Source organism: Platalea leucorodia, assembly GCF_965183815.1.
Source record: "Platalea leucorodia genome assembly, chromosome: 2".
In the NCBI taxonomy this organism is placed as follows: domain Eukaryota; kingdom Metazoa; phylum Chordata; class Aves; order Pelecaniformes; family Threskiornithidae; genus Platalea; species Platalea leucorodia.
This window is the reverse complement of record NC_138824.1, coordinates 124754619-124773560: the sequence shown is the minus strand read 5'-3', so window position 1 is coordinate 124773560 and position 18942 is coordinate 124754619. Positions and strand designations below refer to the sequence as shown.

At 40.7% G+C, this 18942-nt stretch overlaps 1 protein-coding gene across 1 annotated transcript in view; it reads left to right on the top strand.

The window, feature by feature from the left end:
• Window positions 1–18942, top strand: part of CFAP44 (cilia and flagella associated protein 44) — a gene marked incomplete at both ends in the record, with an annotated part of 51571 nt that overhangs the window by 23449 nt on the left and 9180 nt on the right. The window contains 13 exons of the mRNA XM_082336648.1: window positions 834–1043; window positions 1998–2108; window positions 3692–3844; window positions 5657–5875; window positions 6359–6501; window positions 7380–7650; window positions 9619–9674; window positions 10110–10272; window positions 10605–10735; window positions 11676–11869; window positions 12276–12441; window positions 13378–13555; window positions 17034–17537. Coding sequence (XP_082192774.1) covers window positions 834–1043; window positions 1998–2108; window positions 3692–3844; window positions 5657–5875; window positions 6359–6501; window positions 7380–7650; window positions 9619–9674; window positions 10110–10272; window positions 10605–10735; window positions 11676–11869; window positions 12276–12441; window positions 13378–13555; window positions 17034–17537 — 2499 coding nt within the window. The remainder of the gene's footprint in view (window positions 1–833; window positions 1044–1997; window positions 2109–3691; window positions 3845–5656; window positions 5876–6358; window positions 6502–7379; window positions 7651–9618; window positions 9675–10109; window positions 10273–10604; window positions 10736–11675; window positions 11870–12275; window positions 12442–13377; window positions 13556–17033; window positions 17538–18942) is intronic.

Here is an 18942-nt window from a genome sequence, read left to right as displayed (position 1 = left end):
AACTTTTTCATACCTAAGATCATACTTTTGCCAACTGCTCACAGAGCTTATCCATTCACCCTCATCTCTTCACACAGCAATTTTCCTTCTGGTCTCATTTCTGGTGTGCATTAATATTGATCTGCGTCATGTCTGGAGCTGGCTTAGCTTGTAAATCACTTCACGACACTACCATATATGGCTAATATCAGCTAAATCTGCAAGTCCAGCTGGATCCAGCTCAAACACAGGCCTGTTTCTGCTGACTCCTCTCTCACAATTCAAGCCTGTCTACATTATTAGGAATTGGCTTACCTACAGGGCCTACGGTAAAGACTCCATAGCCTCCTCTTTCCATCTCAAGTAGCTGGCCCTGTTGACTACTGTACTTTACATGGAGTCAGCCAGCCCCAAGTCTGTGCCCTCACCTCTTCAAAAATCATACCCACATTTGATGCCCAGTATTATATTCAGGGTAATATAATAATTCCTCTTTTGAGTTTCAGCTCGTATCCTTAAGAAGAAGCTACTGATATATTTGTATATCAGTATGAATTATCTCTTCCTCGGAGGTTACAACCACATCCTCGTTAACATTTCCAGTCTCAATGGCATGTTATCAGCAAGAAACGCCCAACCTAAACCAAAAAATAACCCCCAGTCCTCCCACTCACTTTACGGTAGTCTATTAGAGAGGGTAAACATTTCCCATGTATGAAACATTCTTTGTGCTTTAGCAACACTTCCATATAAGATGAGTTACAGGTTAACACCAGAGCACGTGCCATACAGGTTATTATCCCAAGCTCTCTGATGTACACTGTGATTTTTTTTCTTCATTCTTCCACTCAAAGGTAAATCCTGAAGGAGGTCTAATTGCAGTGGGGTTTGAAGATGGCGTTGTCCGCATTATTGAAGTTTATGATCCCAAAGGACTGCCCGTTCTTGCAGGACAGACCAATACAGGGAACGCAGAGGTCAATCTGAAACAAGCTTTCAAACCTCATGCTACTGCAGTTACAGCCTTGGCATATGAACGAAATGGAGATGTGCTTGCCACAGGGGTATGTATCGCTTCTTTTGGTTATTTTTATTAAGCCACAGATGTGGAGATTATTTAAAGAGATAAGGTAAAGTTTGTTTACTGACAACACAGTTATACTTCCTTTATTGCTCTTTATCGCTTCTTGTAGTTGTCTGCAGTGCTGGAGGAAGAGAAGGCTCTGTCTGCACTCACATTTGTTTTCTGAGGGAAAGCAACCATGCAGTTCATACAATTCATTTTGTGAATTACTGGACTGTGTAGCGTGAATTCTGTAATCTCCTTTGAAGGTGGATTTGGTTCATTTTGGAATTAATTTAATAGCATCTTGGAATTAGTAAAAGCAAGTCTATTCGTACGCTACCTTGGCAGCACTCCAGCTGCTACCCAGCACTGCTTGGCCTTACAACAGGACTGACCAGTTGGTTTGTCAGTGTGCCTGCTAGTCTTTGAGATGATTTCCAGTCAATGTGGTCTTTCTTTTTACAAGCTAGCCTTCAGCCACAATCAGTACATTTGCAGTTATGTGTTCCTTGAGCTGAATCGCCATGCATTTCACTTAGTGCAGGATTTAAGTTGCCATGTGTCATGTTGTGCACCAGTCCTGGATTTTCTTGTTATCCAGGGATATCAGCCTGTGCTGTCTTTTCTGAAAAATCAGGCCTGAGCCTGAGCTTTAACGGAGCTCCTGGGGCAAAGGGCAGAAAGCACATGGCTGGGGATGCCAGGTGAGGCCCATCAGGGCAATTAAGGGCTATGGGTGCACTCAGGGCCCTGGAGCAAGGTGGGCAGGATTTGTGTTTCCTCCTTGTAGTCAGCATGGAGGTCCAATTCTAAGTTCCAAGGCACTCGTAAGTCACCCTGCTGAGCTACAAAATGTTTGAAGTATGTGTTTATGTCATAAAGTACTTACAGTCTTTTGAATTTTTGGTCAGCTTTGATTCAGTCATCTTTGTTTTTTTCTTTTTTTCCTCAGAGTAAAGACAAAACTGTTTTCTTTTTTGCTGTTGAAGATGAATACAAGCCAATTGGATTCATCTGTGTCCCTGGGCCTGTGCAGGCATTACAGTGGTCTCCACCTTCTCATGTGAGTAATGCATGTTTGTTTTCTTTCCTTCCTCACAGTGTTAAAATGTCATTTTGAAAAGAACTTCCAATGAAAACAGATGAAGATCCATGACCCTAGCCATGTTCTCTATAGACAATGCAAAAGATGTTTTGTTTCTTTCTTCTTCATGCTGCTCCAGAAAGATGGATAGTTTCTGAGTAGCTCTATCTCTGGTCCAGTCACTTTGGACATATTTTGGAAGGTCTTAGTCTTCTTTGATATAAGAGTTATTTAAGTATTATTGCCTGTGCCTCTGCCCGTATTAAAACAGGCTTTTGCAAAGCTTTCGGACCACAGTAAGGAAGTGTGTTAGTAACGTATTCAAAGAGATTCTTACTAATATTTTAAAAGTTTTACAAGGTTAGAGTAACATCTGAAATTTTTGTTTGTCCAGTGTTCATATTTAGAGGGGAGACCGTTCATTAGTTTTAGATGCTGACAAAGTGGCCAGCAAGATACATTATATTGGTGCACAGTGGCAAAATGTAGCTATTATTGCTTGTTCATGGGAACTGATAAAAACTATGTTGGCAAAAGAACTCTGGCTGGTGTGAGCTCTATCTTACTACAGAAATGACAGATCTTGATCTGACAGTTGCATTTTGAGTCCTTTCCTTTCCTTGAGGACAAGGTACTGGTAGTTACTAAAAAAGCACCTATCATATCTTTGATCTGTTAGATTCCCTCTGAGTAATTTTGTCTACCGGTGTCAGGTCTCCTCTGCTAGATGTGAACACTTGCTAAACACAGTACAAACACCTGAGTGTTATGCTACTTTTTTTTTCTCTTTAAAAAAACCACCTTGGGGATTAAATACTATGTATTTAATGAACACATTTGTAAGGCTGAGGTTTTATAGACACAAGAACCATATTCCTAGTTAAGGTTTCCATAGCAACTCTAATATGCCCCCTTTGCACATTTTTAGTGATGGGTCAGATAGAATAAGCCTCTATCTATTCCCCAGATAGCTTATGAAAATTGAAACTAAATACAAACTTGCCTTTTAAAATCTCAAAACACTAAATAATTATTATCCTCACCTCGCCTATTCTTCCTAACTTTGCATTTTAAAGGACCTGGCAGGTACCAGCAAAGAACAAACAAATGCAAATCCAAATAGCATTTGGCAACACTCCGAGCCCAGTCTTGAAGCTATAAGGGATTTATTAGTACAGAAACATAGGAACTTTCAAACAATTATCAAAGCAAAACCTCAGCTCCTAACTTTTGAGTCAGATCCATCCTTTAATTTAACTAAACTCCCAAAATATCATTATGCTGCTTCCAAGCTAGACAGTATCAGAACGATAGCTGTTTTGTAGACGGCAAGGACTTCTTCAGTTCCTTAGCTTTGCCTAGGATACATAGTATAAAAGAAGCTCCCTGATTTCTGATGTCCATTTAAAAGTGTCCATTTAAATAAGAGCACAGTTGGAGTTAATGCCTCCTGGCTGGAGCTTGGCTTTGTGCCTATGCATCTTCTGACTAACTTTTTCCTCTTTCTCTCAATTCCGTGTACACATTTGCCCTATACTTATAATTTTTGTGTTTTTGTACAGGCGAAGAGCACGCTGCTCATCCTTTGTGAGAATGGTTTTGCTCTTCAGGTTCCTGCCCCTGTCCCTGAGGAACAGGATACAGTGTCCACCTATCAAATAAAAAACCTGCCGACACAGTACTTCCATTTTTATAGTATTAAATCGCGAATCAAGGTAAAGAACTTCCCTGTGGAAGAATTTCATGTTCTTCATGTGCCAGAGGACAAAACTACCCAAAAAGGTTTCTCGTCCCTGTATTGCATCATAGGATGTTTGCTAAGCTTCTTGAAGGGGAAGGCCAGGTAGAGGCCATTTGTGGCTGAGTTTCAACATTTGAAATTACAGGTTGTTGTTTGTTTATTCAAATAGAACATCCATCACACTGAAAGCATGATATGCATTTTGATTAGAATTAGAAGACAGCATTAGTGAAAGCGAAAGGTAGTATAGCGCATTAGTTCTTAAAATATTTTCATTTTGGTAGTTTTCAGAAAAAGTATGTTTCTTGCGGTTGATGTTAGCCCTGTAGGAAATTGCTTTGAGCAGTCATAAAACACCCATGTGGTCACTTTGAGGGAAACATGAAACAGCAGTTATATATTTCTGATTTTTTTTTAATGTTGCAATAATTTTAAAGGGGTGTGTTTTATTTCTGAATGAGAACTAGCATTTTAGAAGATATACGGGACTAAAGGAAGAGAGTTATGCCAGCTCTCAGTTGTAGTTAATTCTGTGAAATTAAAAAGCAAGCTGGTGGTGGGTTCAGGAGTAGAGCTGCAGTGAGCAGGCTCTTAGTCCCACGTTCAATCCACCACAATCCAACAGCCTCTCTGGTTCTGTTCTTCACCTGCGATTTCTCTGCTTTCTCAACTGCCTCTGTCTTCTGAGTGGTGCGTTACTGAATGTCAGGCAAAGCCTCATTTCATTCTTCCTCGGAGGAAGATTTCTTGGTGGTTTTCTCACAGGAAAAACCAGAAGAATGATCACAAAGATAGTATACATACGTAAGGAAAGCTTGCAAGAATGTGTATGGAGTCTTGTTGGTTTTGGGGTTTTTTTTTAGTTGGAAGAATATTGTTGGGAGACACCATAAATCTTTAAAAATAGAAAAGGTTTCTACAGAGAGAAAGAATATTAATTGTTCTCTTTTTTCCCTCTGGGAATAGATCAATAATTAATAAACGAGGATATTTTAGATAAGATGTAAGGAAAGATTTCTAACAGTAAGGGTGGTGAAGCACTGAAATAGTTTGTGTAGGCTGTGGAATCCCCATAGCAGGAGATTTTTAAAGGGTAGGTCAGACAAACATCAGCCGATAATATTTAAGGTTTAGCTGATTCTGCTTTGGGGCAAAAGAATGCTCTTTTGAGATCCTTTCCAGACCTTTCTCAATGATTTGCTATCTAATATTTTCTTAGGAAGATCCCATTTTAGAGAATGTTTGATATTTGTTTATGCTAAAGTAGGCTTGAATGGAAAGGGGGTTTTAAAGGTTTTATACATCTGCAAATGCCTTCCCTTCATTGTTCGGAAGAAGTAAAATCCATTACAGCTTCTCTCTTTTACTCGACATCAGTGATGCACTAGGACTCAGGAATTTGAGTTCAGCTTTCCAGTGCTTTTCTTTCTCCTGGGCAGGCAGAGGGCAGGGCTGAGGAGTTCTGCAGAAGTGGTATGCTAATAGTGGTTAATATTGGGAATAATCTTTCTGAGGAAATGCTGAAATCTGCTTCTCATGCAGAATGGTTTCTGTTTCAAAGGACCATGACTTAAATACTTTGGAGGAGGGAAACGGGGACATTCCACTGGAGACTCCCATGAAGTCTGGTTGATCTCTGCTTAGTTGATGGAGAAGAGATTTCTTTAGATATTCTGTATATATAATGCCAGGACTGCCTTGGATTTCATTTATGAGACTCCTTCAGTCAGTAATGCATGGGGTGCCTTGGTTTTACGTCTCTGTGTTTCTCTGCTTGTTGTAATAGCTGGAAGAGGAGATCGCGCTGAGAGAGAAAAAAAGGCAGGAAAAGGAGAAAGCAAAGCTTGAATGGATAAAGCAGCAACAGGAGATGGGAAAGGAGATAGAAGAAGAACCTGAAGAGGAACCCGAAGAAGAGCCATTGCCACCTCTGTACATACCAGAGGAGCCCAGTCCCATCCTCTGTGGATTTTATTCAGCACCAGGGAAATTTTGGCTTTCCTTGGTAAATCAATTTTTATTTTATGTTGATGGGATTGCAAGGTGGCAACCTTCCCTTCACATCTGAGTGCCTTAGAAAACTGATTATCTGAAACTTGCCATCTCTAGGACATGGAATTCCCTTCATACTTGATAGTTCTAGTGGTCTTTATGAATTAGAACAGTAGTGTCACTCCATTTCAGATTGCTCAGTAAATTTCCAATAGGCACATTTCTTGGTGATGCCTGAATGGGCACAAAGACGAAGCTGTTCCCTCACAAGCAGAAGGTAGAATCTTAACATGTTGGTAGGATGGCTTGTAATGCCAGGGCTCATGATAGATTTTTCTCTGTGAGTAAATAGCATCTCTAGATGTTTGGAAGTAACATTTTCTAACCTACTGTAGATCCTTAAGAAAGGAAGAATTATTCTGAAAATTGCATTTACCTGGTCAGCTGCTTCGGTATTCTTTTGTCACCATTTCTTTATGGTCATTCTCTTCTTCAGGGTGGGTATGACTCAGGGTTCCTCTATCATTGTGAATTCTCAAATGATCACCAAGACGACCCTGAAAACAGGCAAGATGAACCCTTTGAAGTGATCCCTATTGAGGACACCAACAACAATCCCATCCACCAAATCTCCTTCTGGTAAACGTTGTAGTGTAACAGAGGGCTTTGTGATAAAGCTTGATGAAATTGAACTTGGAAGGGACACTGCTTTGTCCCTTTTTAATTGTGGCTCAACTCTAGCATGCAGGAACCCTCTCTGATTTTCCTGGCACTGAGTTTCACTTAAAATTCCTAACGGGCAGAGTTGGGCACTGTGTCTGACAGAATAATTTAAAAAACCCTTCAAAGATTAAAATGTCTGATTTCTAATTAAGTACTGTTTAAGACTCAAACATCCTAGATTGTAGAACTCCAGGAGAACCATTAGAAGTCTCTGCAAATTGTAATCACCAGAACAGCAGTTCTTTTTTATAGTTAGCGAAGAGAGGACAAAGTTAGCCCTCGAGGAGAACATGGCGGGATCAGTCCATCCCTCTTGTGCAAAGAATACAGCCTTCTCAGGACACTCAGTGAACTGTACGAATGAAAAGGGGGAACTGTTTTCAGACTCCCAATATTAGGTACCCTGTAAGGCTAGGCTTTTAGGTTTAGTTCAGGCTTTAATCTACAGCTGGCTGCATTCACCACCATCCGTACTAGATGGAGAGCAGGGAAGGAAAAGTGGTTTTCTAGCTCTGAACTTGGTGTCTGCTACCCTGCCCAACTCAGGGCTGAGACCAGTTCCACGATACCCAGCAAGTGCTGGAACATTCCTGAGCAGCCAGTTAGCTGGAAAAAAGCTTGTAGTGGTATCACACATACTTTAAATGGTCCAAATACTTTGCTCCCATCTTATAAACTTGGGAAAGCTTCGTTTATTAAGCTAGATTATCTCTTTTCAAGTATCATGTTTTGAGCTGTGGCCTTACTTGTTGCAAGCTGCCTGCTATTACTGTTTCTCGTTGCTTATTTGACAGTACCAGCAGACTACTGATGTTCTGTGGGATGCAGAACGGCGCTCTGCGTGTTTATCCTCTCCAGGATAAAGACCTCTCAGTGAATACCCTGAAGGAATACTGGTCCTTCAATGTACATGACAATGATTATGGCCAGATCCAGGGTATCTGTTCTAGTTTTGATGATAGATTTCTGATTACCTGTGGTGGAGATGGAAACATTTTTGCTTTCAACATCTTGTCTCCAGAGGACGTTCACAAAGAGCTAAAAGCCAAAATCCCCTCTCCTAGGGTAAGTCGCTACCCTCTTTCACTGAATTAGGCCTATTTACTATGAAACTACTGCAGACGGGCAAAATGTAGTTCAATTATTTGGGATTATAGATCTTTCAAAGCAAAAGCTGAGGTTTCCCAAACAATTTGGAAGAAGAGCTCTTCCAAAACATTCCCTAATAAACAGGCACTATGACTGCATTGTTCCTACTCAATGTTATGTGTTTTTCTCCAAATAAGCATAGCATGTTTTGTTCACGTGTAATATTCTGCTAGTCTTTTCCCATTCAAAGGTGTAATCATGCACATTCCTAGAATGAAAGAACCACAAGGATTTGTCGTACTTAATACCTGTCTTGGATTTAATTCCAGTAAAGTATGATTCTGCTCTGCATGGGAATTCTAGAAATAATGTCGGAGAATACCAAATGTGTAGTTTCTCAGTGCATCTAGTACCATTCGTATACAATTCACAAGTTGGATTTTTTAAATTTGCAAAATAGCACAGCACGATGCTGATCCTGTTGCTCTTTCACTCCTGGACAGCATTAGCACTCATCATTTTACAGGTGTCCTGTAACCACTGTAGAGCTCATCACCTTTATTATGTTTGAACAGGTGACATTGGAACTCAGTATCAGTTCTACTGATAATACACAAGAAGAGAGAGGTGTCAACTGCCCCACTGAAAATATTCAGACTTTATTGAATTTTTTAAAAATCTCTTAAGTGCCTGAATTAAACAGATATAACTGCAAAGAAGCAGTGAGACCTGTTGAGTAAAGAAGTGCTATCACGCACAATGACTTTTCAAGTAAATACACATTCAGTACAGTTTAAAAACCTTGAAAGTGTCAACATAAAACAAATTCAACTTTTAAATATTTTTAATATTAGTTGGTAACTACATTTTGAAAGGTGCTTGATGAGGGAGACAGAGAGGAAATCGTGATTTTGGTAATTTAGTTAAATTGTTTGTGACTAGTTGGAATTCTTTACCAGTATCACAAGAATATATAGCACTGAGAATAGACTCAAAATTATTTTCTTAAACTAAGAGAATGACTGGAACCTGTGATATCAGAGCCTTGCTAGCTCCAGTATTACAAGTAGTGATTAATATACAATTATAAAGCATATATACAGTTTTATCAGTTTGAGTATGTAAGTAGCTCTATATAAAGATCTTTATGGTTGATTTCTATTGTTCAGGCTAGCAACATTGCTTAATGACCATCCTAATAGAGTTTTTCCCTTTATTGAAGTATATCTTCATTAAATATCTATTCTAGTTTTAAGCCATGTGGAAGATTTTAAAAATTCCATCTTCATTAAACTTAATGAGATTCTTAGAGAATCAAATACAAATCCGCTGAAACTAATTGAGTTAAATTACAGATCAATTTAGTAGGACTGTATTCACTGTAGGGTGATAGGCCCCCCTCTTTTTTTAGAGCATGACCGCCTAAGGAAATGAGGCTTGTGCGACTGCAGTGTCCATCCATCTGTCATTCTTCACAGCTAATAATTGTGAACCCATTATGCAGTCAGCAGAAGCAAACCAGATGAATTACACATGTAACTTGGAATTAGCCCAGGATACGTTGTCTCTTGTCAGCCTGGCAGTGAGGGGAGACAAGAGAATTGGGTTTGGGGGTTAGAGAACCAAAGCTGTTACGGGACAGAGTGAAGTTAGGACAAGCAATGATGTCACGGTTAATGTTGAGGAGGAGGACATAGGATTTGTGTTCTCTGTCCCTAAGAACTATGCTTCATTAGTTCTTTTACAAGTAAGCCACCTTAAGTGCTTTTTGTTCTTGAAACATTGAAACCTGATATTTAAGGCCTATATAGCAATATTGATCGTGAAGGTTTCTTTTGGTTTTGTGAGAGGCAGTGGGAGCTCTGTCTTAATGTTCATAAAAGCTTTATTGTCTGTTGAAACTATTATTGCTTGTTTAAAGGCAAGACAACATTTTTATTCCAGAGTGGTCTTGAGAAGGAGAAGGCTACTGAAGACATTGAGGATCCCAATGCCTACAAGTAAGAGATGCTTGAGTAATGATGAAAGAGATTTTCAAGTGTTAGTAGCTCTTTCTTCAGACCACGTGTTTCTTTTTGCCTCCTAAGAGGAGGGAGAAGTTGATCACCCTTAATTTCGGTCATTTTCTTGTTACGCACAAAGTTTTTTCACCCTTTCCCTCCATTTCATCTACTTTTCTGTGGTAGGAATTCAAATATGGTACGCCGAGACTTATTAACTTCAGACTACAGAGGCAACACAAGGTCAAGGTCAAAGCCCCATGATATTAGGACTGTACAAATATACAGGAAGATGATTCCTTTCTAAATTACCTTCAGAGCCATTGAGTTCACTGGGAGTTTAAGTCTGTCAAGGAAATCTAAAAGGTTACATAACCTGTAATCTTTCCTCTCTTCCATTGAGATAACACTATTTTCTTTTTCGTGTATTTTCAGCCTTGAGGAAGTCAAGCAGAAAAAAGAGTATGAACGGATAATGAAGGAAGCTGAAGAAAAAAAAAGCAAGAAAAGAGAGGAGTTAATTGCACTGAGGCATGAGTTCCTTTCTCTTCTTCGAAAGAATCAGGAGTTGCCCAAGCACATGCAGCTGCACAGAGAGGTACGTCTGGTTTTTGTAAGGGTCATTTACCTTTAGAGGCACCTTCTTCTAAAATGTTGCTACCCGATGTGTTGGGGCCAAAGATGTCCGACCCTTTGGATTAAGGTAGTTCTATGAATATATAATTTGCTGGGACTTCTGAATCACAGCTGATGATTTGTGCCATTTAAGAAGCACGTGGGAAAAATGTGGTTCTCTCTGGAGATCTGAATAGCTCCTGAAATAAAGGATTGTGTTGATGTGCATGGAACTCTGGCACCTGGGCAAAAATATTTATTACAAAAACCTAGTAGCCAAGATAAAGTGATGCTGGGTTTTCTGTCTTTCTGCAGCAGTATGAGATGGACCATAGGATCTTTGAAGACCTGGATAGGCAGACAGCACAGAAAATCCAGTTAGTGCAAAAAGAGCTGGCTTGGGAGCATGAGAAACACTTGATTGGACTGCAGAAACTACAACACCAGTAAGTATCACTTTTCTTCTACTTCTCCCTCTGACCTTGCATGGGGCTTATCATTTACGAAGTTGTACCTGCCACAAGGAAAAAGAAGGTGGTGATTTTTTTTCCTCATATAATCAATATTTCTTCTGTTATGATTCTGTTCTTATTTTACTTGGAACGTACACAAGAATATATATTGATATTTGGGTGTACTTACTTCTTTTGAATCTTTGGTAAAAATTCAGATATGCAAATCAAGGAAGTAGTTTCATTCTGATTCACTTCTATATGAAGAAAACTGGAGGGTTTTTTGAGACTAAGTTTGCCTGGATTTTTGCCAGTAAGTTCAGTAAGAACCAAGAACTCTTACTGGAACTTTGCAGAACAACCTATGAAATGAACCCCTGTTTTTCAGGCATGTTGCATGTCTGTCGGGTATTTTAGTGTCATTGCTAACACAATGTTCCCTATACAGTTTAAAGTTATGAAATGAACTTTCTCAAGCACACAGGTTTAAGCGCAAGGTGCGTTTTGGGTTGGTTTTCTTGAATCTAAGTACATAGCAAAAGATGAATTCCTAAAAATAAATACACAATAGAAATAATACGCAATAACCAAAACACCTTAGGCACACAGAGTGTGTGACTGGGAAAAAGACTTGAATGATCATGTTCGTAATCAGTCCTTAATGGAAGATGAAAGATATTCTCACGAAGAACCTGGTGTAAGTTTCAACATTGGGAGAGGTGTTAATATGTTTGTTCTTGAGCATCTCCATTCCTAGATTGGATAGAAGTCAATAGATAGCGTCAGATGTCGTCATGCTATTACTTACCGAATTCTGAATTTACGTGTAATGATTGTATGTGCAATAAGTAAATATTCATGTCCTTTTGGTCAAGCAAAACCGGTAGGTTGTGCCTACTGACATCAGTTAGTTTTGTCTAATTTGCCTCTTCAGGTTTCGGGACTCACTGGAATTTGACACTGTTGTTGTTCATGCTATTCAAAGCAATCATCAGATTTCTACCTACAGACTTCTAGCAATGTCTGAGAAATACTATCAAGATAAGGAACATCCGTCATGGAAGAGGACAGTACTCAAACAGGCATGGAAACAAGAAGAAAAAAGGGAGATCATCAGAGAGACAAGGCGTACGCATAGGGCTAATGATGACTGTTTAAATCTTATCAGTAATATGGTTTCTGTCTTTTGTATCAGTTTGTTTTCCTGAGTCCACGCTAAAGAAATTATAATTTCTTTAGTTACAGGTAAAGAAATACAACTGTGATATAGTTTATTTAGTACCTATGTACATAGTAACACACATACATAGTTTTCCATGTTTAGGTCAATGTCAGCAATTGTCTCTCAACCCTGTGGGTAGAACGTGACTAAGAGTCAAGTCAAAGAACCCAAATCCGTTCAGAACATCCACTGCAGTGGAGCTATACTTATTGACATCAGCTCTAAAGAAGCCATTCCGGGGCGTTTCCAGTAGCTGGGACTGCACTGTACTGCATGGTATTTACATCTTCACCTGGTTATTTTTTGCTCCAGATGCTAGAATTTTTGAGGGCGAGGATGAAAAGCTGAAGACGTCAGAGGTCCGAAAGGCAACCGTACGTTATATAGAAAGCAAACGTGAGCAAATCAGAAGAACTGTTGAGAAATCTGACAAGGTGAAAGCTAAGATCATGAAGAGGAAGGCAGAGTGGGATGAATTGTGAGTGTCGAATTGGACTCTGTGCCCTTTTAGTTCTGCTTCTTGTCTGAGGTCAAGTAATGCTATTTAGCTGTCATATGGCACTATAATCTCTCTGCCTAGTTTTTTATATTCCTAATGGTTGTAATTAAAATAGATGAGTTTTCATGTATCTCTGAGTCTCAAGGGAGCATTAAAATCTTTCAGTTAGTTTCTATGGTTCTTCTAAAATATTAAAAAAACTTTAATTCAGCTAGGTAGCTGCATCTTCAGATTGGGAGTAAAAAGGTCTAAATCGATCACGACAGGGGATGATGAGGGACATCTAGACGATTACAGTCACCTCTCAGTTAACCCTACTAGCACCACACAGAGCAGATGCTGTAACAGCTGGGTTAGGTCAGTTGTGCTAACATCATGGCCATTATGTGAGTGTGTGTGATATGCGTTCACACTCCATGCTGGTCTTTATCTTGAGAGGCAAGAAAGGGGGACAAGACATCTTTGAATGCTCATGGAAGTACAGAAGTTCTTAATTAGGAGATGAATGTCAGGGAATGGGACCAATGTAGAGTCAGAGTAGAAGGCTTTTTAAGGTTATTAAGTGTTTAACAATATAGCGTAGGATCAGGTATTCTGTGCTGCAGGCTGGTGACACACAGCTCCTTGAGACCGAGAGCAGCATGTACTACTAAACCCAGAACTCAGTCCAAGAGGTTTAACCTGTCCCATGGCAGAGCTATGTTATAAGAATTTTGGGGGAAAAAAAATAATCTGAGGTTTTCTTTCAAATGCGCAAGGATATTCTTCTCAAAGTAGCCGTTGGTTTCCGAAAGAGGAGTGTGGTTCTTGATCCCTAACTTGCAAGCCTTGCTGCAGAAATCAGAAGGTATGAAATGACCCTGTTCATCTGTCTGCTTTCAGTCTTAAAGTTCAGCTTTGTTTTATACCTACCAGATACAAGAGCAAACCTAGTGATGATTATGAGAATCCCAAGGATGCTGAGGACATCAGAGAAGCACAGGAAAATATGGGATGTTATCAGCTGAAGACTGCCACTAACTACAGAGTCCCTGAACACAAGCGTATGAACACTGAGAAGAAGGTGATGCAGCTTACATCCCTGGAAGCGATGGTATGTAAACCGGTTCATTGATGTGTACATTCCCCCCTTTTTGGGGACGGGAAGATACTGTATTAGTCACTGAAGAAATTTTTTGAAAGGAAATCAAAGTGGATGTGGGAAGAGGCCTTGAAGGACAGACTGTGTTGAGTCAACTTTAGTTACAAATCAGCCTTTCTTTGGTGAACTGTTAGCGCTTCACCAAACTCAAACCTGAGTCAATCCAGGATAACTCTCAGCTGGCTCTTTTTAAATAAGAAAGAGAATTTACCTTTTCTAGTACTTCAGCAGCAACACCTGTCTTTGAATTCTTCAAAAAGTCTTATCATCTAGTAACTGGTATGCTTTCTTTAAAACATTGAGCTAAATAACCCCTGCCATGAAATACCTTTATGAAAAGAGGGATGTGAGCAAGGACAAGTGTTTCCAGTGTGGCCTCTCCATATTTGCACTTTGGCAATCACTGCTTCTGGGTACTAAGCATTGGAATCTTCCTGAGGAACCAGGTCTTTTGGAGCCACCTTTCTGTGATAGGACTCCTACAGCTACCACACGTCTTTTACCCACAAAGACACAAGAAGCTCAAATGCTATGCCGTATCTTTGTTGTTTTCCTTGTGACATCTTTCCCCCCATCCTTCTTCGCATAGGAACTGTTTTTGTTTTATTTGGCTGGAGTGCAAAAGCGTGACAGATTTCTTTAGCTAAAAGAACACTGGAGAAATATATCTATTGAACTTGGAACTGTCTAGTTGCTTTTTGGTAGGAAGGTTTATTTCTTGCCCTGCTTACTGACAGAGAAGCCTCTTCACAGCATGGTTTATTTTTGTCTGGCGAAGCGTAAGTTATGCTCTCAGTGGCCCTGAATCTTCTCCAGTCTTACCCTCATGAACTGGTTGCCTAATCTCAGGCACCCTCTAGGCTGGGTTGCTTTGATAGCGAGGTCTGAGCATTACAGAAGCAATGCTGCGGTCTCAGGGGATTTGCTGGATCATTTTAATCTCATGTTTGGGCTCCAGTACTTCATTGTGGTGCTGATGTTACCAGATACCCAGTGATTAAGCTAAATCAGCAGGACAAGCCAATACAAACACAGGGAATAGTTCTTGTTGTAAATTCTAGGTTTATACAGATGTAGAATTCCAGTTATTTCAGGTGGCTGGTGTATAGGGTTGTTTTTCTTTTATAAAGATCAGAGAAGTTTCTCCCAAATATATTAATGTTAGATCACATTCAATTATTATTTCATGTGAAAAGAGTAAATTAATACAGCATCTCCTTATCACAGAATCGCAGAATGACTGAAGTTGGAAGACGCTTCTGACGGTAATCTAGTCCAAATCCTCTGCTCAGGCAGATTGCCCAGGAGCATGTCCAGATGGCTTTTTAATATCTCCAAGGATGGAGACCCCACAACCTCGCTGGCTAACCTGTGCCAGTGCTCAGTCACCCTTACAGTAAAAAAGTGTTTCCTGATGTCCAGAGGGAACCTCCTATATTTCAGTTTGTGCCCATGGCCTCTTGCCAGTCACTGGGCACCACTGAAAAGAGCCTGGCTCCATCTTCTTTGCACCCTCCCTTCAGGTATTTCTATACATTGATGAGATCACCCTCTGAGCCTTCTCTTCTCCAGGCTGAACAGTCCCAGCTCTCTCAGCCTTTCCTCGTATGAGAGATGCTCCAGTCCCCTAATCATCTTACTGGCCCTTCCCTGGACTGTCTCCAGTACCATCATCTCTCTCTTGTACTGGGGAGCCCAGAACCGGACACAGGACTCCAGGTGTGACCTCACCAGTGCTGAGGAGGGATCACCTCTCTTGACCTGTGGCAACACTCCCTCATGCAGCCCAGGATGCTGTTAGCCCTCTTTGCCACAAGGGCACATTGCTGGCTCATGGTCCGTTTGGCATCCACCAAGACCCCCAGGTTCTTTTCTGCAAAACTGCTTTCCAGCTGGTCAGCCCCCAGCATAGAATCATAGAATCACAGAATCATTAAGGTTGGAAAAGACCCTTAAGATCGTTGAGTCCAACTGTTAACCTATCGCTGCCAAGCCCACCACTAAACCATGTCCTCAAGCACCACGTCTACCCGTCTTTTAAACACCTCCGGGGATGGGGACTCAACCACTGCCCTGGGCCAGGGCCTGACTGCCCTTTCCGTGAAGAAGTTTTCCCAGCATGTACTGGTGCATGGGGTTGTTCCTTTCCAGCTCCAGGACTTTGCACTTCCACTTGTTGGACTTCATGAGGTTGCTGTCAGCCCGTCTCTCCAGCCTGCCCCTCTGGCCAGCAGCACAACCCTCCGGCATCAGCCATTTCTCCCAGTTTTGCATTATCAGCAGACTGAGCGTACACCCTCCCCCATCATCCAGATAATTAATGATGCTTAACAGAATTATTATTACTGAATTCTGAATATAGAATTACTACTGAGGTCTGCCTGCAGGCCAAGCAAGATGCAAACAAGTTGTTACAAATAGGTTTTGCCTCACCTGGCTGTTCCCACCTCTTACATCTGATTTAAGTGTCACTTTTCAGATTAGTGGATCTTCACCTTGAGTTGGAGAAAAAGTATTCATCCGATGCCAAAGTTTTCTGAGTTGACTTTGGGACTCTGGGTTGCTGGAAGGCCTGGAGAGAGTTTGTTTTGGACATCTAGTGGCTTTTATGAAATCCAAAAGCATCTGACGAAATGTTGCTTTCTTGCTCTTAATATCGTTATCTGCTATACTTCAAAAATCCAGAACTTTGTTCTACTTCCAGTCACCTGCAGTAGTTGTGATTTCAGCTTCGCTATTGCATCTAAGAGACAAGAATCTCATCTGCCTTCCAGAACCTACATTTGTGGAGGACCGCTTCAGTATCTTTGAGGTTACATGAGATAATGGCTTTGTTTCAATGACTATGTCAAAGAAGTCTAGATTTCTGTACAGCTGTGCATTTGGTAGTGTGTACGGTAAAGGTCCTCTCACATGTATTTATTTTGTCTTGCTTGCTTTACAAAATACTGAGAGAGATCTAATTTTGTTAGTGTATTATTTGTACTATATGCCTGAAGAGAGGGCCATATATCAAAGCTGAGATACTCTCTGTATTTAATAAGAGCCAGCCCAGATGTCTAATCCTCTAAAACCCACAGCTTGATTTCACAGCCTCTGTCTCCTTTCTGCACTGCTTCAACATCTCATGTCAAGAAACTCACGATGAAGTCAGGAACTGAGAATGGGGAATCCTCGTTTCCCTTCTTACACCTCTGCTATTTGCTGTGAAGGAGAGGAAGAAAGGTGGTTACAAAGATTTTAAACCCACAGACTGAAAGACAGCTGTTTAAAAATGCTAATGTGTGGAGATGGTACAGAAAAGAAAGCTAGTATGGAAAGAAGGAAAGTCAGTATGAGAAGCCTCGTAACCATTACTTGTGTTGGGGAAGACTACGCACCATGTAAGCGTTCCTAGGGAGTCCTACTAAAATTGTTTTTTCCTTTGCAGATCCATAAGAGGAAAGTGAATATGAACACAGAGATCATGTCTTTGAGGGATCTCAAGGTTTCTGTTATCAATGAAATCAAGTGTTTAGTGCAAGAATTGAAATCTATACAGGCAGCCTTGGATTTATCAGAACGTCTCCCTCTTTCCCTGATCCCTCAGTTACACCCAGATGAGGTTCCAGAAAAAAAATTTGAGTACGACAGTGACATCCTCCTGAAGTTCAAGGAGGAGCAGGAGGCCAAGGCAAAGCTCCAGGAACAACTGGAAGGCTCTCCCTCTTCTCGTGCATTTAGGCATAGGTTTCTTCGAGCTCCTTCCATTAAAGAGACTGACCCCACGGCACAGGCTGCAGGTGCACGCCCGACGAAAACGGCATCATATGTGGTCACAGAGCAGCGAAAGGTTTTTGAGATCGAGAAGGCAGAGCCAACAGAAATGGAACTGGAAATTTTAAAGAGGGAGAAGATAAAAAACCTATACTTGCAGGAGACCTTGATTAAAAAGGTAGGAAAACAAAAGTTTGGGTTTTTTTCAGATTGAACAATCCCACTGCCTCAGAAATAAAACGAAAACCCCTTCCTTCTGTCTCAGGACTGCAGCTACTCTTCCCTTTCCAAAGTTCAGGAAAATGCTATCTGGTGCAAATTTACAGTGTAAATCAGTATAAATCCCTAACTGTGACCTGTGTGCTGACTATCACTTGAAAAACATAGATTTCTTATTGATTGTTCTATGAAACCATGAGCTTAGTGGCCAAAAAAGACAAGTAAAATGTTAGAAATTACTTGAGAAGTGATGAAGAGGAAGAAAGGGAGCATCGCCACAACTTTGTAGATCCATGATGTTCTCAGCTCTTAAATGACTGTAGTCCTGACCCTTTGGTCTCAAAAATGATTTTGTAGAATTAGAAAAGGTACAAAAGAGAGTAATCAAAATGCTTAGTCGTGGAAAAGCTTCTTTAAAAGGCACATCTAAATGGATAAAGCATCTTTGGCCTGGAAGAGGAGCAACTGAAAGGGTTGTAGCAGAGGTGATAAAATTGTGAATAGCATAGAAAAGGAGAGTGGGAATCAGCTCTTGAAAGAAGGAGAGCGAGCAAATTAAATGGTCATGTAGAAAGCTTGAACCATGCAAATGGAAATAGTTTTCCTATTCAACAAAACCTGAGCTTTGGGACTCAGCGTTAGGATGTGGGGGAAGCTACAATTTGATAAAGTCTGGAAGAAAAATCCATTCAAAGCTGTTGAACCCAAACTGCCACTCCACGCTCAGGATGTCCGTAAGTCAGAGCTTAGGAGGGTACAGAGAGGAGCGTGCCAGAGGCGTACCACTTGTTTGCTCTGTTTCTTACCATCTTTTCCCTAACTTCTGCTATTGGCCATTGACTCTTTGGTCTGCCCCAACCCAGACACCCTGATGTTCGTGTGTGTGAAGGTTTTGAGAGAATACCCAAATGCTGCTGTGACCATCACATATGTGTGAGTTCGTGCTGGCAGCTGCTAGTACTGATTTAACTGTAAATGTCTAAGGGAAGAGCTGGCAGGTATTCCGAAAGAAGTCCGTCAAGGCAAAAGACATGTATTTATTGCTACAGCTGGGGTTGTTACACAAACTACTTCAGGCTACTGTAAAACGTTCTCTGAAGAGTAAAATACTTCTGGGGCGGGGTGGGATGCAGTGAAACATTCCTGTGAAGCCCCGGTGATTCTTTTACTCTTGTGCTGAGAACGAAGACACATTTGGGGTTAATTTTGTATTTCTAAGCACTTCAGTAATCCATAGTAAATACTACGGGCAAGTTGCTTATTCAGCAGAGAGACTTTTTCCCTTCTGCTCCTTTCTCTAGCTTTACATGTTTAGCTCCACTCCTAATACTTTCCCAGCTCCTCATTTGCCTCTCTCATATGCT